General features: G+C 46.5%; 1 protein-coding gene across 1 annotated transcript; it reads left to right on the top strand.

The window, feature by feature from the left end:
- The first annotated feature begins 6,538 nt into the window (after positions 1-6,538).
- LOC146197677 (uncharacterized) lies at positions 6,539-24,377 on the top strand. The gene is made up of 5 exons (XM_084597223.1): positions 6,539-6,864; positions 13,073-13,296; positions 19,762-20,030; positions 21,543-21,818; positions 23,430-24,377. Exons 1-5 carry the CDS (start codon positions 6,540-6,542, stop codon positions 23,770-23,772), a joined length of 1,437 nt encoding a protein of 478 aa, XP_084453349.1. The 5' UTR covers position 6,539; the 3' UTR covers positions 23,773-24,377.
- The last annotated feature ends 204 nt before the right edge of the window (positions 24,378-24,581 follow it).

Here is a 24,581-nt window from a genome sequence, read left to right as displayed (position 1 = left end):
ATAATAAAAGTGAAGCCCGTGCTGGGAGAATGAAATCATGCACTCACCAGGAACTGTTTACGGAAGTGATTTCATGCCGTCTTCGCATATATGACACCCACAGACACATCACAAATAACTCCATACTCACAAAACAGGACACATCCCTATGAGATGTTGTGGAGATTACCTCATCGTAAACAATATTTCATACCAACGTCGAAAATTTGAAAAACTGAGATAAAATACTTTTGAAAGTTACAATGAATATCCTTATTCATCAGGTGTCAGTTTTAGGTGAGAATGCTCTTGCTGACATATCCCATGCTATTGTATTATGTTATTAAATCTTCAAAGAAGCAAATAGCATCACCAAGCTGTAGACCAGAACAATTAAAGTCCGCAGATACACTGAAAAACTATTTTACCTTGTTTTTGGTGCATGATAGCATCAGTTGATTATGCGTCATTAAACCCAATTCAGCAATACGCGGTCGTTTCTGATGTTATAGGCCATTTAGAAAGTGAAGAAAATAAAGTTTATCTACAGCACTACAGAAACGACTTAAACGTGCGCTTTTAGTTATGCTTAAATTTTAAATATTTCTCATATCTACTAGGTGACACTGCCCTCTCGGAAGCTGTGGGAGAGTACTAGTGAAAGAACTGAATCGTGCGAACTGCCCACTCCTTTAACGGGAGTGCAGGTATCTACGTTTCAAAAGGAAGGAGTCGGTTTGGATGAAAAAAATCTACATTGTTCTTCCTTCTGGACTGAAATTGTCACTCTGTCATAGGGCATAAAATCTACAGAAGAAAATGTTTAAACAAAAATTATCTGATGGAGCAAGCTTTGAATCAAGATTAACTATTCGAGATGTGCCCTTTTTTCATATTCCAGTTACATTTGCGCATCTTCTGATGTATCAAGCCTATAAGTATAGCCTTCACCATGACCGAAAACGCTATATGGTAGGCACATAGATCCCACCGCGGTGATTAAAGGGTTAGGGATCTCGAATGCGGTACCTAAGAACGTGGTATCGAATCCCGGCCACAGCGGGGCGGCCGCTTTTCGATGGAACAGAAAAGCAAGGCGCTCGTGTGCTGTGCAATGTCGGTGCACCTTCAAGAACCCCAGGTGGTCTAAATTTCTGGAGCACTCCACTGAGGCGTCTCTCATAGCCTGAGGCGCTGTGGAGCGTAAACTCAAAAGTTAATCAGAAGGCTTATGGCGAAAATGAGAAAGTTAGCTGAAAATATATATCGGTAAAGGATGTATTCTGCAAAAATATCGGTAAGTCTTTGCTGCAGGTTTTTTTTTTTTTTTTATCCTTTTCTGCCGGAAACCTGGTTCACTGACACATAGACAGAAACAATGAGAAACGGTGCGCTCGAGAACCTGGCGATATGGAGGAGGCTATGTCGGCGTGTTATGGCTGTTCCCATTCCCACACACAGAGTAGCGAGTGAAGCATGTTGCCGGGCTAGTTGGTTTAGCATCTTTTAAAATTAAAAAAAAAAGAAAAACACCCTGACACAAAAACATTAACACACACAAGGACAAAGGAACAGATGCGCCAACATACATCCTGAGGAATTGCTCCTTTCCGAACTGAAACGCGTAACATCTTGCTTGGCACGTGGCATTCACTCTGTGTCACACCAAACGCTGTCGCGCAGCCCGAGGAGTAGACACACAAAAAGAAATGCCCGCTGTACCAGAAACGTACCTCAGTAAAGCATATGTGTGCGCCTACTCCCCTTACTACGCGACAGCGTTTGGTGTGCCACATCGTGAATGCCACGTACCAAGCAAGTTGCTACGCGTTTCTGTTCGGAAAAGAATTATTCCTCAGGATGAGAGTTTGCGCCTGTCCATTGCCCTCTGGTCGCTCGTTTGTGTATGCTGATGATTTTTCGCCAGGGTGTGTTTTCCCAATTGCGACAGGGAAGCAAGACGACGGATTTAACGCCGCCTAAAATCTATTCATCCAATAATAACCTTCTCTTTCCTTTTAACTCGCTTTCTCTATCTCACTCTCCTTCTTTCTCTCTTTAGCCAGATCTCATGACAAACACGACCAAAGGGACCTCCAAGAGTACGAGTTCTAAGAGTACACAGCGTACCCGTATCATAAGAATATTACGTGCAAAACGAGAGAGGAAGGAAAAGAAAGAACTCGCGAACAAATGTTCGAGGAAAACTCGAGAACTACAGATTGCAAAACTTCCACATTGCTGTAAGGCTGACGACTCGAAGCGTGCCGAGAATGGCCTCTAAAAGGCGAAAACACACAATTGGTCCGGCCCGGTGCACTCCGGCGCACTCCGGCGTGTTTCCTTTCATACTGGTTCGATGTCTACATTTCCACCTGTAAGATAGAAAAAGAAGTTCAAGCAAAATTCACTTGTACTTCAGCTGTGCAGGCTTTATTTTAATTATAGTTTTTTTTTTTGTTTCGACTAATTTGTTTTCAACAACCAGTGATGAATTTAATATTTCTATCTTGCCTAGATAATGCTCAAATGAGGTTCTAATGAATGAACGGCAAAAGATGCAAAAAAGAAAGTCATCTGCACGTGAACATTACTCTCAAAAGTAGGACATTTGGCAGTCCACACTGAACCCTCGCCAATCCCCCTTCGTGGGTATGTGCCATTTATTAAAGCAGAAGAAGAAGAAGAAGAAGAAGCAGACCTGCATTTTGATATCTGACTGAATTTTGCTGCTCCACAGGCACAGTTTAAATGTAAGTGGTTCTTTTATACGCCGCCGTTGCTGCTCTACATCCGGCAGATGTGCGTGATATGTTCTGCGGGAAGGCATAGTATTTTTTTTTTCTTTTTTAAAGAGCAGAGATAATCTCTTAAATATAGCCTGTCGTCAGAACATGAAGTTGGGCTATCCCAGAGCTCTTGCTGTCTCTCTCCCTGTGTCATCATTTTTTTGTGTGTGTGCCAATTTCGTCCTCATGTAATACCCATCGCCGATGAGTGCAGCTACCTAGCGTTGTGCAGCCACGTCGTCAGCAGGGTCCTTTTTTGTTCAAGGCTTGGAGTTTTCACCAGATATGAGGTGCCGCAGCACATATCCAGGGCGAGGGTAAATACAACGCTAGTGGTGGAAAGGTTTGGTGCATATGGCTTAATGTCCGAAAACGACTCACTCTACGAAGGACGGCGTAGTTTTGAGCTCGGGAGATTTCCACCAAGTTGCCTTAGTTAGCGTGCACTGACATCGCATAGTACAAAGACGCCTTGATTTTCACCTCCATTGAAAAGCGGCTGCCGCGACAGGTGGTCAGCCCGCGTTTCTGGGTTCAGCAGTAGAGCGCCCTACCACTGGCACACCACTACGATGCTGTGGTGGAATGCGACAAGCGCACAGTAGGTATACGACTCGGAACTACTGACAGGCGGCTGTTCTCAAACAAAAAAGCGGCAGGCACGGTCCCCCTTGACACATCCATGGATCGAATCGGGGACGCTATACCCTATCGCAATAGGATCGGCGGCCGATTGCGCGATGCTTCGCGCTAAGAACTAATTGCTTCTGGCAAGCCGCGCTCTGCAGAATGCTTCGAGCTTGGCTGAATTCGGCATCTCCCTGAGCTCTGACTATGCTTAAAATAACGAACTGATGCTCTAAAGATATGTAACTCAACACCCGGAACGCTTTCCAGTTTTATTGGTTTGTAATCATTCTGGGGTTATCACCACTCGGGCGTCGCTTCATGGGTTTCATGGGCAGTATAAAAAGGACGATGAATGTGATCACGCCTTTGGTGTGTTCTTTCACGTGTTTGTCATTCTACCGAAAGCATTACTTGTGCAAAACAATTGTAGGCGAAATATCTCTAATGCGTTTATACTACGTACGTTGCGGTATATAACAAGCATTTTACTGTGTTCAAAATATATGCACCGAATGCGCTTTAGCACAACTTATAGTTTGTCACATTTTGTTTTGCTCGCGAGGAAGCGCCACGACCGCGGGATCCCCAAAACTCGAGAGACGGAGCCTCCTCTCGTCATGTGACCTGGCAAAATGCGCGCGCGGCTTGAATGAAGCGATGGCTCTGAAAGGTAAATTTGCGGAGTGATGTGCGAACAGCTCCGCCTCATCGTGGGCAGCGATGGCGAGGAGGAGAAGGAGGAAAAACTTTATTTAGCCCGATATTACTTGGCGGGTTTTGGGACATCTTCAGAGATGTCTGCTTGTTGAATCCACAAGAGTCTTCTTCGTCGACTTCGTCCACTTTTCCACAATGGTCGGTTGCCCTCAGTTCAGGGCTTCGCTGGCTACTGCCGTCCGTTGGGCTCGCTGTACCAGACCTTGCTGGTCTTCGCAGCGGCCGCTGGACAGCAGAGTTTCCCATTGCTCCGCACTCGGGTTTTGAATTTTGGGGACCACATCTATGTTTTGACAGGCTCATGTGATGTGATATAGTATTGGTTTTTCATCGCACCACGGACATCTGTCAGCATATATGGTAGGGTGCATTTTGTTTAGTATGTGTAGGTTTGGGTATGAACCTGCCTGTAATTGTCTCCATATGACAGCTTCCTCTCTGGTGAGAGAACTGTGCGGTGGGGGATATCGCATTCTTATTCCTCTGTAGTTTTCTAGTATTGCCGAGTATGCCTTGGGTGCTGGCAAAAGTTCCGCGGACTTGTCGGATGCTCGGAAAGTAGTGTATGCTTGAGCTATCCTGTCAGCCTCTTGGTTCCCTGCCACCCCCATGTGCCCCGGTACCCACATAATTTTGTGTCTGGTCTTGTTTTCTTTGTGGTTTTTAATTCTGTCGCTCGCTTCGAGGAGTATACGGAGCTCGTGACGACCAATCCTACCATTCATGAAACTTCGACAGGCTGTTTGAGAGTCCGTGAGTATTGTTAGCGACCGCCCAGCTCTATAGCCCTCCGCCACCGCTAAAGCAAAGGCTACTTCCTCGGCCCCTGCTACTGTGCAGTGTCGGATAGAGGCGCTGGTCACTTCGCGTAGAGACGAATCGACCACCGTGGCGATGGCGAAGAAGTGGTGTGAATACTTGCGTGCTTCTGCAAGTGCAGAGCAAAGATGACCGTGTTAAAGTACGTGTTTCCTCCTCTTTCAATTGTTTTCCTCTAAGCTCACCTTTCTAGCCTCGCCACTTCATTGACCGTGTCGGACTTTTCGTTCGAACGAACGTTTAGTTCATTGTATGTGAAATGAACACATCCCGCAAAGCTCGTGACACTGCAAAGAAGGACATTTTACTTGGTGTAAACATGCTCTTACGGCAGCAATTCTGAACCGAACGAGCCACTGTTTCTGCACAGCCTCATAAATAAGCAGACCGGAGACGTCACACTATAGATCATAGCGGACCGGTGGACTCCAATGCACCTGCAGGTGTAGCGCTTTCTAACCATCTGCCTGTTCAACAGAAAGTGGGAACGCAGGCATGTGCTCTTCCACTGTCAGCGTATTAGGTCCGCCCCTCAGCCTTCGCAGACGTTGGTCGTCGTGTAGCTCGCCGCAGAGGCAATGCGAAAGCAGTTTCGACGGTCGAGAGTGGCGGTAGAACTCTATGTCAGTCATATTGGCGTTTGCGGCAACTCGCAGCGATAATCCATGCTGCTGCTGCTGTCACATGAGAGTCCTGAGTTGAACTCGGGAGCTTTCATATTCGTTCCTTACGCGAAATGACTTTGCAAGAAAACAATTATCTCATCAGCTTACTTTTAACTTGCACAACGTGCGTAATAAGAATTTTGTTGTCGACTGAAAGAAAGCCCCTTAGATGAAATAATAAACTGCGAAGATCGGCCCTATGTTTGTTATTATCAATCAACTTCCCATCACTTTCTGGATGTGTTTCAGGTGCAGCGACAGATTCGTTTTTACTGTGCAGCTAAGAGTTTGACGAAATTTCTTCCGATGTTGATTTGCATGTAGGGTTTAACGCGCCAAGGCAACATCGGTTGTGAAGAACCTTGTAGGGAAGGACTCCAGAAATCTCGACCAAATGATGTTCTTTAAATTTCGCTGATAGCACACTGTACAAGAGCGCGCTTTCGTTTCACCTCCACAGCATCGAACCCTTGTCCTCGCTATCAGCAGTCAAGCTCCGTAACCATTGAGCTACAGCGCCGTGTTACCTGCTCATGTTATAAGCTTGAATTAACAATCATAGCTACGGCGAAGTGGGAGAGAATGTGATTAACGCTTTGAAGCCCATACAGATTACCCGGTCACAGTTGCTGTCACGGAAACTTTATATGTTGGGTCCAAGACGTCATTTGTATTATACTCTTTCTTAGTTACTGGAATTATTCGTATCATTTTTTACATTAGTACATTAGTATTTTATAATTTATTCTTGAGAAACATGCCATTCTGACGCACATCTTTGCCACGAAGAATAGTTGGCGATCGAGAGACACCCAGGAGCAAGCAGAATCATGCATCCCGCATCTGTACGATGCAGATTCCTACATCTGGCAAGATGCAGGTATTCTTACAGTGCGATGCACACTGCACATGCAGGCCTTCAGCCCGGACGGCGGCAGATATGTCGTCGGGAAGTTCCCAAGAACATCCGAGTGAGATGGCCATGGATGCCCTGCGCAAGTGGAGAACCGCGTTGCAGGTCGGCACCCCAACCTCGCCGAGCGAGCTGCCTTCCGGGCTTATGAGAGGAAGTAGTCAAGTGACCAGCTGCATGTTCGTCGCGTGCTTAGCATCGTGCGCCGCCGGCACTACGCTGGGCTACGCATCCACTGCCGTGGCCTCCATCGAGCGCGAGCCCTGGTACACACTGGAGCGGCAGCCGCCCGAGAACCGTCTGTTCGCAAATCTGTTACTGCTCGTCGCTGCGCCCGGCTCCCTCGTCTCAGGTCGGTATGAACGGCGCTGGTAGAGAAGGTTGACTACGTACAGTGCGAAATGGGACAGCGAAACCCGAGACACGAATGAAAGGAGAGGACTCATACACAGCGGTTTGCCTTGTCGGTTCTGAGTCAGTGCTTTTACCATTCTGCACTGTCAGCTTTCTTTAGTATAGATAGAAGTAGTTAGCTTCATAATATCTGAGTTCGACGCCATGCACGGCTTCAACTCGTTGATACTGAATATAAAAGTGCAACCGAAGAAAAGAACGAATGAAGTGCTTACAATCTTCGCTCTTGTGTGATCTTTCTGCCTCTGCCAGCGTGAATGGTGATGCGCATGTAATTTCTGGCAGGTGCCCTTTTTTGTACTTGCCTTGTGCTAAGAGCTTTTCTTTTTTTTTTTTTTTATGAATGCGTGTAAATTTAAGGCAATTTTTCTGCTGACCTATTTGCTTCATCTTCTGGTGCGATATAGAAAAAGGTTTGTGCGGCAAACAACAGTGGGAGTTAGAACGAGGCAATTGAACCTGTAAAGAAGAAGGCGTTACTTTTCATTGAAGATGCGATTTCTTATCCTGTTAAGATGTTTTTTTTTTTTTTTTTGGCACCGTTGATGCGTTGAAAATTGCACAGCGCTGGCCTCTTTCGAGGAAGTGAACCATTTTTTTATATTTCGCTTTCGACGCCTAAACAAACTGCCTTTAATGTCAAAGCATCCACGTCGAAGTGAGGACCTGAAATTCACTTTCCGCCAAACTTGATACTTCACGATTCTCTCTAAAAATGAAAATATAAAGTTTGCTCATTGGGCTCTGGCAGCTTTCAACGTCTACTTTGGCGCATTTACTAGTCATTTTTATTCGTAGGGACAGCGGAAATAATGACGTTCCATTATTTCTAAACTTTGCTCATGTGGCTTGCTGTTGTGGTGGTCTATGGGCGCTCGTATTCGCGGGGGGGGGGGGGGGGGGGGGGGGGAGGAGGGTACGCATTGAGGCACCTTGCATCTACACATTACATATAAAGTACTTCCTCTGTTCGGATCGCGCATGCCAACCTTGTGACTTCAATAAAGGGAACGTGCAGGTTGCCGATGACAATGTTTCCTTCCACAGAAAATCAGGAGCCAAATGATGCGGATAGTTGATACGATAGCGCAATCCGTATTAGCCCCATTAGAGTTCTCAGAAGCTCTCACCACTGCCTTGTTTTTTCATTTATTTTTCTGTAAAGGCACGCAAAAAGTGGGCTTGACAGCCCAGCAACGACGCACTTGATCAGAATTGATGTTTGATTTTCTGGCATGCTGCAGCGATGGTACAAGGCACTTTCGGCGGATACCTTTTTCAGACACGGCATGACGCATATTTAGCTTTATCACTTTCAGTTTCTCATGCCGATACTCAGCTCTTGTTCTGTCGCGTGCACTTTGCAAACACAGATCTCTTGTAAAATGAAACTGGACAATCAAATAGAGCTCAGTCTATCGGTTGAAGAAAAACTAAACAAGTGTTCAGGTTGACTAGCTGCTGTTGGCCAGAATATTCGAAAATTACTCTAAATAATATTATCGTTACAGAAAAGCTATATAAGCGCATACACTCAATAAATCATTTGTTTGGAACACACTAGTGGCTGAACGACTGAGTAATAGGCAAAAAATCAATGCGTTCTATTTTTCTTCTGGTGCTGATTCAAAACGCAATTTTTATTTTTCACTAATAAAAGCTACATTTCGCATAGAATCGGCCGAGTAGCCCACATTCTTACGGTTCTAATGTGAGGTCACTGAAATACACAGGGAAACGTGCTGAAGTGTTTCGTGAATAATAGAACCTGCAAGAAACTGTCTGCGAATGTATTCTCTATTTTAAGCTTAATTATTTTTCTTCGCGCTGATATCTTCTAACAAGCGGCTTTTATGCATTATGAGGAACCCTTGCGTAACACAATGTGCAGTCAGTCTTATATGAACGGCGAAGGGCAAGGATTTTCACGGTAGGAGCGATTCCCCCCCCCCCCCCCCCCTCCCCTCCCCAAATACGACTTCGACTAATAGACAAAATAGTTCTTGTTTTGTGTCTGTATGGCACCCCTTGCATTTTCGTTCCCCGTATAAGATGAGTGCTGTTGGACTCTCAAGTTGGCAGCTCTTTTCTGCGCCGGCTGAGCTAAGGCCAGCAAAAAGAACGATGAAAGGTTTGAAATGTAGCTTTGGACCGCTGTTGCTGAGCAAATTCACGCTTCAGTCCGATATAAAGCTTATGGCTGCCTATACATGCAGAGAATACTTGTATTCTGGTTGGAATGTTTTCTTTCTTTCGTATCTTGGCCCAACAGCAGCCTTATCTCGCGTTAAGGGGCAAAACCAACGTCATACTGAAGTATAATACTACACCCACACGCTGCGAATGACCAGTAGTACTCAGGTACCATCTAATATTCGCTGTGTGCGGGTTTAGTATTATCGGGGTTCTGCCTGTTCAGGTTCACGTTGTCGCAGGCATGCCGTCACTATCATGCTCTCATTACACCCAGACCATGCATATTTCTCATAAATTTAATAAAATATTTGCCTTACTGTAATGAGTCAAGCCTTGGTGCAATGCATTTGGCATTATGGTTCGAGCACTTTGTGCCAGATCTCTAGCGCACCAGCTTCTGTTCGAAGCCGCTTTTAGAGATCGATTCAGTTACGTTGATGATGTACGTAGCCACTCAACAAGGCTGCAAGATGCAAAGAAAGCTTAAGGCACCTCTTTCTTAAGCCGAAATATCAGTAAACATTGGTCGAAATCATTGAAAAGTTGTTTCGTTCTGCGTTTCCTTCCTATGTTCAAATCAGGACTGTGTTGGGAAGAATTGGTTTGGTGGCGCCGCCTATGAGACCTCGACTGGATCACAAAGAATAGTGCTTACAATCGGCAGATGGAGCCCCATACATCGGTCCCAAGCACTGTGCTCCAAACGACATTGCATGCAACTGCGTTATAGTGCACCAGTACACTTTAACCGCGTGCATGTTGCTCACAGTAAGGCTTTCGGGCGTCGAGGTGCAAGCGTATTGTACCTTTTGAGCAGTAGACTTCTATGCTCTACCTCACATCATCTAAGCGCGGCCTTTAAGTGGTTGATTAAATTCAGCCTCACCACTGAAGCGGTAGCCGCATGCTGTGAACAAATCAGTACTGATGGAGATTAATAAAATTGTAAAAAATTGCCAGGAATTTTATTTGTTAAAAAAGCCAAGCATATGAGAGTCACGTTGCCTTAATAAAGTTTCATTCTCGACAATTCTGCAAGTTTGAGTGGATTGGCAACACATTGACCGTGATAATTGCGGTAATGGGAAATCGGTGGCACATTCACTGTTTTTCATGGAACCCGCTATGATACGCCTCTTGATTGCCTACCCCTAGCTTCTGTGCAGATTAAAATAGTGCATTAACCTGCCCTTGTCACTCTTTTCCGATGTTTCAAGTCGGTATCGTGATTGCTGCTATACTATATAGTGAGGCAAAATTATGTCATGTCTCGTTGATCGCACATAACAGCATGACATCTTTGTATTCCAGGCTGTCATTGCTACGGTATTTAAACATCGGGTTTTTCTTGATTAGAATTATTTCTTGGCACTTTGGAGATTGCGAGTATATATTGTGACCCTACACGGATCTTCTTTCATTTGTACATACCATGATCTTCTTTCTTTTGTATACATACCATCGTCATCGTCCCGCGGCGCCGGGTCCGACACGCGCCTGGGATCACCATCGGATTAAAAGCTGACACGGCATACCTTGCCTTGCCGTCATGACTTTGCCGTCTCGACCTGGCCTTCTTGCACAAGTGGTAGAGGTGAAATTCGATTAACTTGCTGCCTTGTGCCCTGCCTCTCGCTGGAGCTACGTTCCAGTCACCGTTTGGCAACAGCTACCATGGTGTCAACCGAAAGCAGTACCCGGCCGACTGTGCCCACACGACTACGCGACCCGCCGCTGTTCGCTGGTCGTCGCGACGAAGATGTGGATGACTGGCTCGACACTTATGAACGCTGCAATGCCTACAACTGGTGGAATGATGCTTTAAAATTCCTCAATGTTTCTTTCTACCCTATTGAGGTCGCCAGGAATTGGTTTATCAACCGCGAGCCCCACACCACTAACTGGCCCACCTTCAAGCAGCTGTTCCAGCAGTACTTCGCCGATCCGGCTGTTCGGACTGAGATCGCCAAAAACAAGCTCGCTTCCCGCCTTCAAGGTCCCGATCAGTCATATGCGTCTTACATAGAGGCCGTACTTGCCCACTGTCGGCGTATCAGTCCCACCATACCGGAACCTGAACGCGTACACCATGTCTTGAATGGAATCAATTCTATAGCTTATAACACCCTAGTTACACAGAATCCATCAAGTATTGATTCCATTATTATGACCTGCCAACGTCTCGACCAGCTGCAGTCCTCCCGATTGCAGCCAGGCTTCGCTCCTGGCCGGACCTCTACTGACCTCGATCTACAAGCCCTGATTCGAGCGATAATCCGCGAAGAGCTCCAAGCCCTCAGCCCTTTCTGCCGGCACGTGTGTGATCATTATTCTCCTCTTTCTAATGACGCCAGCCTCCACCACATCATTAAATAAGAGTTGGCCACTATCACCCACCCTGTCGCACCTGGCCTTCCTGCACTTCGTCCAGCGCCGACTTGCGCTCACGTCGCTGCATCCCCTTCTCCTTTTGTCCCCCGCCCTGACAAGCACCGCCCTACAACCACATCAACGCCAAGACGACGGCTCAACCTACGCCACCCTATTACGCACCTTGGCGCCCTTCTCACGCAGTGTGGTACTATTGTGGAACTCGAGGACATATATCACACTTCTGTCATCGACGCATTCAGAATGAGCGGTGTGGTTACGACGCCTTCGAAAGTGACACACCTGCATATTATCAGCGACGACCTATTCCCAGCCTACCTCGTCGATCCTCTCCACCGCCGGTATCCTCGTCTGAACCAAGTGGGGCCCAAGTATCCCGACGCCAGTCCCCTTCCCCCTACCGCCGCTTCTCCCTGTGGGGCCAAATGCCGTCATCTTGCCCGCCTCAACACAGAAGTGCGCCAGGAAGACCGCAAGAGTCGCTACGATTCTACGCATCGTGTAGTCTCTTTTCGTCCTGGTGACGAAGTACTGCTTTATACACCACTGCGCACCCCTGGCCTTACTGATAAATTTCAGCGCCGCTATTTTGGTCCCTAAAAGGTCATCAACCAAACTTTACCAGTGAACCACCAAGTCACACCTTTTGGTCCCCCAGCTGATCGACGCCACCATGGAACTTAAATTATTCATGTCTCTCGCTTGAAGCCGTTTGTGCACCACGGTGCGTAGGTTGGTTAGGAGCAGCCAGGCTGGCCGCTTCCGACCCCCCGGGCAGATTGTGTGAGCCCTCCACGGATCTTCTTTCATTTGTACATACCATGATCTTCTTCATTCTTTTGTACATACCATCGTCATCGTACCGCGGCGCTTGCTCCAACACGCGTCTGGCATCACCATCGGATTAAACGCTGACACGGCATACCTTGCCTTGCCGTCACGACTTTGCCGTCTCGACCTGGCCTTCTTTCACAATATGCTCAATACTCGAAATTAGTTCTTGTACCTTGCCTCATTCGTGCTTGCCTTCTTCTAGCACCAGTTTCTGTAGGGTTGGAATTTCTACTTTTCGTCCTCATCTACTCCCACTGCTTCACTTCGTCGCAGTGAATCTTCAGTAAACGTTCTCAAGCAGGCTTTAAGGTAGCAACACTCAGAACTTCGAATTTATAAATATGCTGCACTTGACCATGTTCTGAAGCTACTTAAGAAGATAGTCACAATGTTGACTACATTGTCGTGCCGTGCTGGTACGATGGCGCAGTGGTTACGGCGCTCGACTGCTGCTCCCCAATATTGAGGCTTCAGTCTCGGTGACGGCGGCCACTCTTCGATGGAGGCGAAAAGCATTCCGCCCATGTGCTGTGCGATGCCAGTGCACGTTATAAACCCCAGGTGGTCGAAATTTTAAGAGTCCGCCACCACGGAGTCTCTCACAGTCTTATCCACTTTGGGACGTTAAATCCCATTAAAAAAACCACACCATGCCGAATCTCGAGAGTACAAAATTCTCTGGATGATCCCCAAGAGACACCAGACGAGGTTTCTGTTTTATGCAGGACTTCTGCTCGAAGTAGTAGGCAACAGGACTACGCTTCTGTTGTCCGCCTTCGGGCTCCTGGGAAGCTGGTTGACGCTGCTCTTCTGCGCCAACACGTTTTCACTGTTCTTGGCACGCGTCATGGCGGGCGTGTTCCTGGGCGCACTTTCCAGCTGCGTGGGTCTCCACGTTGCCGACATCTGTCCCTCTCGCTGCAGGGCTTTCTTCGTTGGTCTCGTCGAGGTGGGTGCAGAATCTACGTATTTTCCACATGCGGGCAACATATGAAAGACTAGAAGCTCGAAGCTGGAAGTGTGTCTGTGACCCGCTCGGTCAAAAAGTAAAACGTACTAGAAAGAAAAAAGCGCCATACACGACAGCGCGCTGCAGTGCTTACTGTAGAGCACAAAAATTAGTGAGAACTGCGCGATTCGCATGAGAGGCTACATAAAGCACTTTGGCCGTTTGACGACACTTAAGCTCCGCCTTTGAGACTACGGTGCGATAGCGTAGGTTATCAGCCCATATATAAAGCCCCGCTTTAACCAAGCCAGATGGACGTGCCTGCGTGGCCTATATAGGGATAACGTGAATGCAAGCATCCTAGCAGGCTGATTCTGATGTCACCCTTCCATATAAAAGGAAAGACCCGAGTTGGCAGCTCCTGCCAAACCCGATGTCAGGCAACACTGAGTCCAGTTATTGCTTGCCAATGTAAGCCGCCAGCTACCGCCTACTAGCGCCATGCTCGTGATTTTTCGCTCCCAACACCAACGTCGGCAAACGGTCACTGATGTCATATTATCGGTGAACGGGGTCTTTAACGCTATCGCGTTATGTGCACCACAAGGAGGAAATTAACTTTCGTAAATAAAAAAAGATTATGGGGGACACTTAAGCTCCTCCTTTAGGAGGCGACGAGGTCGCGTTAATAGCTCATGCCTACGACTCCTCTTGTGTTTCCTGTTTCGTGAACATATTGTTTCGGTTCGCTTAATTACGAATCCCTTAACGTGTGCCTCTAATATACTATGCATTCTTATTAGTATGCAATTCTATGCTACCGCGTTATCCAGATGCCGTTCGTAGGCGACCATACGACATAAATATAAACCCGCGCGCTTTAATCAAGCCTTATAAACGGGCCTGTATGGCCTAGAACTAGTGGGCCTGACTAAGAGCCCTTGAAGGTTGATTCCTATTCCACCCACTCACTTGAAGATAACATACCTGATATGGCAGCATGCCAACGATAGGACAGCACGTGGTACCGTTACGTCTCACAAGCCATCGACGAAACAGTGCTCGGTTATGTCACCGGCTGACCACCACTTGCCAGAAGCATACTTGTGACTTTTCGCTCACAACGGAGACGCCAACAGCAGCGAAGCTGGCTTTTTGCAGGACGGGAGCTCTAGCGCTATTGTTTTGAAAGGATCTCCTAACGCAGAAAAAAAATTATGCACTGTCAAAAATCCCAATCCTTACGGTCAACAGAGGCGCGGCATCCCCTTTACGTTTACCCGTCTCCCCTCTATGAGGTTTGAGAACACAGTTAAAGGTCAGAACGGTCAACCCGCGAAATGCGTGTGTCAGCGTCTGATTGAAGAATAAGTCCAAGAAGGTCACTTTTTAATACAAATAATTGAATATTTATATATAGTCGTCCAACTTACTCTGCATAATAATAATAGAACAAAAAGAAAGAAACGACACGACGCGATAGTGATAAAAGAGGACTCGATAAATGCCAAGAGGAAGAATACGCGACAATGAACAAACACTGAGATAAATGAAGACTATAAAGATAACAAAGCAAGTATTCCAGATATAGTAGGTAGGGGCAAGAGTTACACAGAAAACACAACGTAAAATACTAAGTCAGGTCAAGGTTTAAACAAAGGCGAAAACAATATTGGATTAACCAACAATCTGTGGCAAAAAGGAGTTCTCACGGCTTTCTTGTTAGATGAGGCGTCGAAGTCGCAGGGTTGATCGGTAGCGGCGGCCGTACATATGAGAACAACGATGATTTGATCGCGGGATCGGTGAAAAAGAAGACACTTTCCGAGAGCGAGCAGCCGCGAGAGAGAGCCAGAAGACTGAACCTTCCCAGAGCGCACTGCCGCGTGCATGCTGCGGTTGCCTTTTTATACCCTGCAGCCCATCGTCAAGGGCGAGCGCTTGCCGGTCGCTGCTCCGGGATTCATGTCGAAGCATGCTCGGAGGAGCGGGGAGATCCCGTAAGTTCCGCTCTATTGGCGAGGCAGGATATCCCGTAACTTCCACTCTATATGTGAAGCAGCTTCTGACACTGCACCCACTGAAGAATATTGTCTCAGAATATTCTAGGAATCTGCAAGAGCCGAATCTTGATTAACGACGTTATTGCATCCTGTAGAGGGGTGCAGTGGATTGGGTTCGTCAGATGTATTGAGGATCGTTCGCCACTCACTACGGTTCATGAAGGCCACCATATACACACCGATCACAACCCGCACAGCGCCACAAAACTTTAGTTCGGCAGTCATGTCCTGAACACATGTCGCAATTCACTGATCATCGATAACAATCAATTAAGCACAAATATACAGGCATGTCATGTACGATTTTACACTCCAGTCAAAACACAATGTAGCTAAGCAGTAGCGCAGCTGAACAACTATTCCAGCCGGCTCATGTAATCTAATCCCACGTTCTCGCTGCCGAAATTACTGCACCTACGGCTGCCAGCTCGATTTCGATCGGTAGCGTTCCATACTACGTTGCACGAATGCGCGTGCACGGAGGAGCTTGATATTGTTTATTTCTTAATATAGGATCGGTGCCTACAACACTGCGCTGCTATGGACCTGCGACCATTCGCGATACAGCGCGCTCACTATACTGTTCCCATGCCCTCTCTGGACCTTTAACGGCAGATGTATCCCGTTAGCGTGTAAACAACCAAGCTCCCAACAGCGTGAATTTCCCGACGAAACGCAGCAGGGTAATGACGTTATTCCACACGCACTGATCCTCCTCAGATAGCTCGATCCTGTGACAGTCACATCGTGGTTCCATCTCGCGAAAATTTATACATACGCAGATACATTATTGATAGAAAATCGACACTTTAGCCCGCGTAGTCACATCGCCTAGGTCTGCCTTATACCCAGACGCAATGACAAGGGTGAACGCGTATTCGAGAAATGCTCTGCAATGCATTGTGGAATTAAAATTTCTTATTCAGATCAAAGAGAACAGTCTGGCGCCTAAAGTGTTGCAACGTTCTTTATCTGCGTACTTGGACGCACACATATGTAGGTAATCTCCGGACAGCGTGTATTCATGAAGAGGTACGTTCTGGGATGAGTTGGCGCAAAATGCCTATCAAATCAAAGGCAAATTTTCAGATATTTTACCCGAAACGTCTATGCAAATCATTCTTCAGAAAGATGTAACACCCTGTGGGCGAAATATGTCGTCTGTCTTGGCAACGAGTACGAATTTCAAATCTTTCTGAGCAGGCTAAATAAGATATCACTTTAAAATTTAGTGTACAGTGAGGGAACCACTGTACAGCAGATTAGCACAAGACCGCAAAAAGAAAAGGAAAACAGAATGTATATAACATGCCGCTTCCTTTATTCGACAAACTTATTTCAGTTTTGCGTACAGCAAGGGACACAACAGTATGTCGGCATTATCGGCGAGAATTACCAAGCATTAACCCAGCGGCCATGCAATTCTCTATACTATTCCACTTGCCGCTCCTCGGTTCAACTACCCTCAAACATGACGGAACCGCGCGCGCTGGTCGCTAGATGGTAGCGCGTTTGCATAAGGTATATAGAGATATCGTAAAAATAGGAAAGGTAGGTGGAACGCTAAGAGATAGGAAGCGTGCAGAGGGGGTCTGAAAAATAACTCAAGTTACTGACATTCTAGTCGAAATCAAGAAGAAATGGGCATGGGTAAGACATGTAGTGCGAAGAGAGGATAGCCGATGGTCGCTAAGTGTAGCCAATTGGATACCAAGTGAAGGAAAGCGTCGCATGGGATGGCAGAAAATTAGGTGAACAGAAGAAGTTAAGATCTCAGGGGTCAATTGGATGCAGCTACCACAGGATCAGGTTAATTGGAAGAAAATGGGAGAGGCCTTCGCTTTGCAGTGGTATAGCCTAGCTGGCGATGATGACGCCCCTACTGTTGCTAAGTGCCCCTCTAAAGTATTGTTCGAAAATAAATCCAGATCAGTGGAACCCTTGCTACTTCGGTTTGAGGATATATGCCATAAAATATGAATACTAAATGCCCTTCCAGATATAACAACAAGATACGCTCAACTGCCACCGTGGTACTGCCCTCCCACTGTTGTTATTTCACATTAACTTAATTTCGTAAACTGAAAACACCGCACAATCACATTCTGAAAGAATTCCTAACTATTAAAGAAAAATTTACGAATAGCACGGAATTTTAGGCATATGGCTAAAAGACAACAGAGCTAGTTGGAAGGGCAGTAGTGGAAGGAAAATGGGAAAACACAGTGCGACTACCTCAGTGGGAAATCGTTTTCATTGGTGAGTGTTACGCACTTGCTGTGGGTGTAAGGAAAATAATTTACGGGAATAACACAAACTATTAACACAGGCTGTTATGCTGCGTCATGTCGGAATTAAAGGCAACGAGAGACCAGACGTTTGCGCTGCTCAAACCCATGACAAACAAATCTAGAGCGTAAATATGCCGTATAGAGACAGCACGGCGCTAGGGGCTATAAACTAAAGAAACAAATTGCAGTCTTCAAGGATTAATGAAGAAAATAATAAACTGCACTTGGTAAATATCAATTTGGTAGAATAGAAACCATGTCGTCATCAGGAACGTTTGATAAAAGTGGTTTTATGCTGTCTCCGCGTTGGCCACACAAACATAAGGCATAATTTTTGTTGACAAAAAAAAAAAATCAGGAATGCGGAGAGGAATTCACCGTAAACCAATTTTCTTTTCATGCACAAGACTTGAAACACAAAGAAATAATTATATTGCTCAATTTTACAATAAGTACTTTCCGTTCCATTCAGCACTGAATTTAGGGGAAAGTGCATTTGTTGATCTATCATGTCTTTTTATATTTCTAAAGAAAGAAATTGTTTTACAGAAGTCGTAGAATATAGAACCCTAAATATAACCTCGTGTTGAGCTTGTCTGTTTAAACACACTAACAGAAAATCAGACGTCGACGTGGGCATTCTGGTTGAAAATTCGTGAGCATGGCGCTGGCAGCTGGAAATAGCAGCTTGATCCGCCGAGCACTGATTCTTCGACAGTTTGAGCGGCTTAACGAGAACGCATGATATTAGAAAGTTGGGAAAAGATGCCAAACAGACTTGCTCATTTGTGTTGGGAAGTTGAAATAAAGGTCATCCTTCCAGTGCTATTGAATGCCGAGTCATGTACGCTAAATCTAGGCTGTAGTATACGCAGGCAGGTTCAAAAGGCTGAGTTTAAGCGGGCCTTTATACGTTGGGGGGTCGCCTACACAAAGGCGTCATGGACCTAAACGCGGAACTGAAAGGTCCTGTGAAAACCTATTTACCGAAACTAGAAAACGCGCGCGAGCAATTGATTTCTTATAAGTCCTCTCTACAGTGCAAAAAAAAAAAAAATATTTGACTTAGCTTTATTAGCACCGAACATGTCGGCGATCGACAATGCTGCTCCTTTTGTTCCCTCCTATACTCAGCATACGCCAGTGCGCGCAAAAAAAATGAAGAAAGCAAGTCGCGAAGGCGACCCGCCGCTCTCCATCCCACCTCGTCACTTGGGGGCGTCCATTAAGTAGGCGCAGCCAGCAAGCCCCGATGACGTCATCGGGAAGGTAGAGCGCGGAGAGGTGGCTTCCTAATTCGTTGTGAACGCGCTAGGAGTATTATTTTTTAGAATTATTCGTCAGCCATAGACTCCATGTAAATCTTATAAATTTGACTCACCCTCATAAAGACCACTTCTATGGATTGTTTGCATTACAATTTTACTTCAAGTACGGTTTCAGAGGCCTTTTAAGAGTCGCGCAAGTTTTCTTGCTGATCTTAACTTTCTTCACCCAGTCCCGACTGCTTGGTGTTTTGAACGAATATGACTCGGGAACCCCAAGAGGAAATACTAAACAGATTCTATTTGTACTGTGTCGAAAACAAGCGTCAGTATCAAAAATTCTCTCATCAGCAATAAAGCAGTGGTATATCATTTACCATACGTGCGGTCTGGAGCTGAATGATAAGCAGTGACTCTACAGGGACTTTTCCGGAATAAATACCCCCAGTGGAGGCGCCGTTGTAGGCACTGGGAGCTTAAGCTCTATGCTTTCGGTCTGGTAACCAGTAACTTTAACAGCGCGGACTGATGGTCGGGTTTGTACGATAGTCTAGGAAAAAGCAGCGCACCAGCAAAAACACGAGGGTGGAAGGAACAAGACACAGAGCTGTGTCTTGTCCCTTCCTCCCTCGTGTTTGTGCCGGTGCGCTGCTGTTTCATAGAACAGTAACCTTAGCATTTAATTTGCAGAGCCTAGGTACGGGACTGCTTCCCACTGGTCACGAGATACCGGGCGTCCCGGGAATGTTGGCCCTGACGTATTTGCGCGTATGGATAGAGCGTGCTAGGCATATTTGGCACTGCTGAGTTACAAGGAGCTGATTACAGGGAACCAATGAATTCCAGGTGACGAGGAGCGCGGGCGTTCTGTTGTCCTACATGCTGGGCTACTGGTGCTCGTGGGAGGTGCACGCGGGGTTGTGCGTGCTCCCACCGCTGCTTCTCATGTGCCTGCAGAACCGCGTGCTCGATAGCCCCCAGTGGCTGATGCGCCAGGGCAGGAAGCGCGAGGCATCGGCCGCTCTCCAACGCCTCTACGGCGCCGACGTGCCCACCGAGTTTGTGCTGCAAATCAGGAACACGTGGGACAATGTTCCGGCTTGGAGGTCTGCCAGGCGAGTGTGTTTCTTTTTCTTTCGCGGAATGCGAGGTAGAAGACATCAGCATGGACTAGGGAATGAACGCGGCCTACAGATATACTAGATGTGACATAGAACAGGAAAGGGAGAACTCCTGGATATTTCACGCGAAAAACAGTTGAACGATTACCCTCAGAGGTAGTTGAAGACACGTAGCGGTCAAACGCAAGTGACACTTTTTTATCTGAGATGGAACTTCCAGGGATATCTTGGCCGCACCGGACGCAGGCAATATTTACTTTAAGACTCATTGCAGAACCCTTCCTCCTGCAGCTGACTTACGTGTTCGAGCTCATGATGATGAATGTGAAATGTAGATGTAGAATGTCGTCACAAATATGCTGCCGAAGTACCAAGCTATTAGGCTCCTTCTACCGAACACACATTCTACGATCCGACAAAAGCATCGCTTCGATACGCACCACAGACGTCTTGTCCAGCTTTGCACTTTTTGACTTAATTGGTCCATCACGATGACATCGATGATTTAGACGTGAAAACTTGTCCCGCTTGAGCTCTGTCAAGCATACACGAAACATTGCCGGGGTGGTACAGTTGTTCTTGCCCTGCCAAACGTGCCATGAGGAGGTTTTCAGTTACAACGATTTATGACCGCGACCATATTGTGGCCATTGGTTATGTACCCTGGCTTTCGTACTAACCTAGAAGGTGATGCACTTAATTTTCCTATCGTGCAATAAGATGCGTTGTCATTTTTCCTCTCTTCAAAAGCATTATTGAAAGGCAGAAAATGTAGTGTATATGCCCGCTGATATCATGGTACCTCCTTCATTTTGAGTAACCGGGTGCTCATTTATGAGATGATTCCGTGCCGCCTTAGGCGAGCCATCCAAACCGCTTTGCACTGATCAGCCAGAATAATGCTCTATTCCAGCACCGCAAATGACGCCAATTGACACTTTCCATTTGGGAGCGTACCAGGCTATAGCTCGAAGCTGCTAACATGTTCGGTCTTAGCCTAGACGAAGTGGTTGCTAGCTATGTCAAGGATCGCTGTCAGTAAAGATTCGAGCACTGCCCCAAACGTTCAAGACTATTTCAACTCTGCCCTAGTGCTGTGCTCACGACCTTAGCGAAGCACACTAACCAGCAAGGTAGTGAGATAAGTGGGATTCGAAGTTTTAGCACTCTTTACGTCAATACGTGTGAATGAGCAGTCGCCCACATTGAAGGTTGTTTATACAGCCTCTGCAGTACGATTACTAAATTTAGGCTAGATATTTCTTACAGCGCTTACTTACCGCTTTGTCCAGATACATTTTGCACCGAAGATCTCCTGTGGTAGACCTACATTCTTAATACCTTCCCGCAAGAGTTTTCCAGAGGTTAAAACGCAGCAGGCGGTGAGGTGTGTGTCTCACATCGGAACCAGTATAACTTCCCACTTCGGCTTCTTCTTTCAGCGCCTTTGCGATTTGTGTGCAGTCACGCTGTCTATTATTCTGAGGAGGTGTGTTCAAACTGCAGGAGGCTCGCACTAGGCCTTCTGGTGCAGCTGGTGCCGTGCCTGTCGTGCGCCCAGCTCATCCTTTTGCGGGCTGTTCAGGTGACGGAGGCGCTGGTGGCCGACAAGAAGGCGGCTCACTTGGCCGCCCTATGGCTGGTCTCGGGCCACGTAGTCATCACGGCGGCTTTCGCCTCGGTCACGTGGCTCGCTGGACGGCGCCATTTGCTGCTTATCTCCGCCCTCATGGTAGCTGCGTGCATAACCGTGCTGCGCCCCCTCGACTATCTAGAGTTCAGGTGCTGACACCACGTTCAGTCCACTTTCTTATACTACAATTCCATCCCGCATAAATAAAACTCCGGTTTCCAGTTCACTAACCGGTTCGCAGGTGCCCCTTGTGGTAGCAAAGTGTTATTGATATCGGCTGCTTAAAACAGCACCCAAGTGTTTTTAGAAACAGTTCCTGATACTTAATAGTGTGTTAGGTGTGTTCGCTATGTAGAGAAAGGACTTTCGCAAAAATAACATAAAATCTCTTGCACTGGACACAAAACTATAGGGGCATTCATTTTTTTCAGACATTTTTCACCGAATGCGAATAACAACAAAGTGAAGTACCATAGGTAAACCACGCTGATCTATGATTTAGCCCCAGCCGAGACTGACAACCACGAAACATGTGGATTTAAGATTTAATCCCAGTCAAGAAAGGCAGCGAGTTTTTCGCCACCACGAGATATATATTTGCAGCATGTTATAATGTGAATAGTTCACGACTGCGAACAGTGTAGCTGTACACTCTGTATCACAACATGTAATAACAAAATACACTGCAATACTGCGGTCACATCTTTTCGCAGAACTGTTCTTTTTATTTTTTTTTTTGGCGTCGAGGGCAGCCTTATAACAACCAGAGCATGAAACGCTCTCACTGTAACATGGCGAGATTATTTTTAAGGTCGAGAGCTGCTTAAGGAAACGTTACCAGTTCTGTTGCGTTAGACTGACACCAAGCAGCCCGATTAAAAATTGAAAGAGAAACGAAGAGCAGATTCAATGGCATGTCGAGGTTATTGGCCAGTACGTATTGACGTTCGAATGCAGTGAAGTTACTAGTAACATCGTAGTTTCGTTACGCGTACTCTACCTAATAATGAACATTATACAAAGGTTTGTAGTAGCGGGTATGTTAGGAAGTTTACTAGCGATGAATAAAGCCTGGGGAGACGCTTATTCTCTGCATTTAAGGGCCTCCCGTTACGGCTCCTGTTACGGCTCCCCTGGTGGATCCGCGTTCACGTACATGCACTTTGTTACTCATTTATTCGCTAATCGCTTAATCTTTGCCTCTATTATCTCGCATATGCGTAATAGCGTACAATCATAAGACGCAACGTTGAGTGAAATTCCAAACGACATAGATGGATAGAAAGCTCCGCTTTAGCTAATCTGTTCAAAGCTGCTTGTGTGGACTTAGAAGTACCGTATTTAACTCTGGATCCAATTGTGTTGGATGGCTGGATGCCCATCTCAAGAGAGCTACCCTAGTTGGCAGCTTCTGCCAGTTAGGCCATGTCATGTAGTCTTGGAACGTCAAAGTCCGTCAAGCAATCAGCACCCGAACATATACTTGCCAACTACAATTTCCGGGGGCATGCCTGTGATTTTGTACTCGCAGCACGGACGCCGACAACACCGACTCCGCATTTTTCGAAGAGTGCTGTCTTTAAATACCGCGTTAAAGCCACATTATATTGTCATGCCCCGCAAACCGCCGCACTTGCATCTCGTACGTGTTAAGCGTGTAAACCACCTGTCATTTTTGGCTGCAAACATGGTAAACTATTACGTCTCTTTTAACCCTTGTAAGCGGTTATATACTGATTCTTCTAATGCTTGTGCCGCAGCACCTGGTCTCGGGAAGCGGCGCCTGAAGAGACCAACTGGACTGGCCTGCGTGCAGTCGGCCTATTGCTCACCAGCTACTCTTTGGGGCTGGGACACGTACCGGCGCTGCTCGTGGCAGAGATGCTTCCGAGCAACGTGAGATCCGTTGGCGCAGCGGGCGCGTGGACGGCCCGATGGCTGCTAGCCTTTGTGCTTATCCATTTGGATACCTGGGCGCTGGCAGTGGCCCGCTACGGTGACTCCGTTTTGTTTTGCGTTGTCCTCGTCTCTGCCGCCGTGGCCGTCTTTGCCCTCGTGCCCGAAACCGAGGGCTGTTCCCTGGCATCTATTCAGAAGAACTGATGAACGGAACGGTACTTTTAGTTCCAAGCGCAGAGCGGGACTTCGACAATACTGACAAATCTATACGTGTTGAACTCCATCGCTTTTCTGAACAGTTTCGCTCTAAGGATTTCTTAACAGAGTTACACTTTTGTCTTTTCGCCAGCAATATTATGCCAATGATTCGATCCATAATATTCCTGTCATGCTTGTAGTATGCACTTCCATCATTATCACCAGTGCCTTTGCATCATTCTTAGGAGCATGCGTCTAGATTTTTTGTTTTCAATGATAAGCAAGTGTGCCTAGTGTGGCAAAATGCTTTGTGGTGCTTGACGTCTGAGTTTCTCTCAAGGCGTTTTTCCTTCAGGACGTGACGAAGCTGATCGAAACTAGAATGACGGTGTTTGTCCTGCTGCCACAAACATAGAGCTAACAACAAATGGATTCTAAATCTCAGCTGTTTTGAAAACTAGGGTCAAATACATTCTAGTACACTTAGAGTTCGCGCACACCGCAAGGATTCACAAAATTCATATGTTCAAATGGTCATATAATGTTTGGAGAAATCAGATCGTTATGCGCGCAAAGGAGCACAAATGTCCATGAACATTCCTCTGGATGACGTTGATTAAGCTGGAGATATGAAGCAAATTATTGAAAAACTTAAGGCCTGTTACTAGCCGAAATTTAAATTTCAAGCGTACAGGTAGAAAACGGAATTTTCAAAAAAAAAATGTTCTCAGGCCCAGGCAGGGGCACAAAACATCTCGCAACAAGAGAGAAAAGGGGGAAGGGGGAGGAGGGGAGTTTATACGCAGTTCCTACAG

The sequence above is a fragment of the Amblyomma maculatum genome, chromosome 3 (assembly GCF_055883805.1).
Source record: "Amblyomma maculatum isolate TAMU_Amacu chromosome 3, ASM5588380v1, whole genome shotgun sequence".
NCBI classification, from domain to species: domain Eukaryota; kingdom Metazoa; phylum Arthropoda; class Arachnida; order Ixodida; family Ixodidae; genus Amblyomma; species Amblyomma maculatum.
This window is presented reverse-complemented; position numbering and strand designations above follow the sequence as displayed.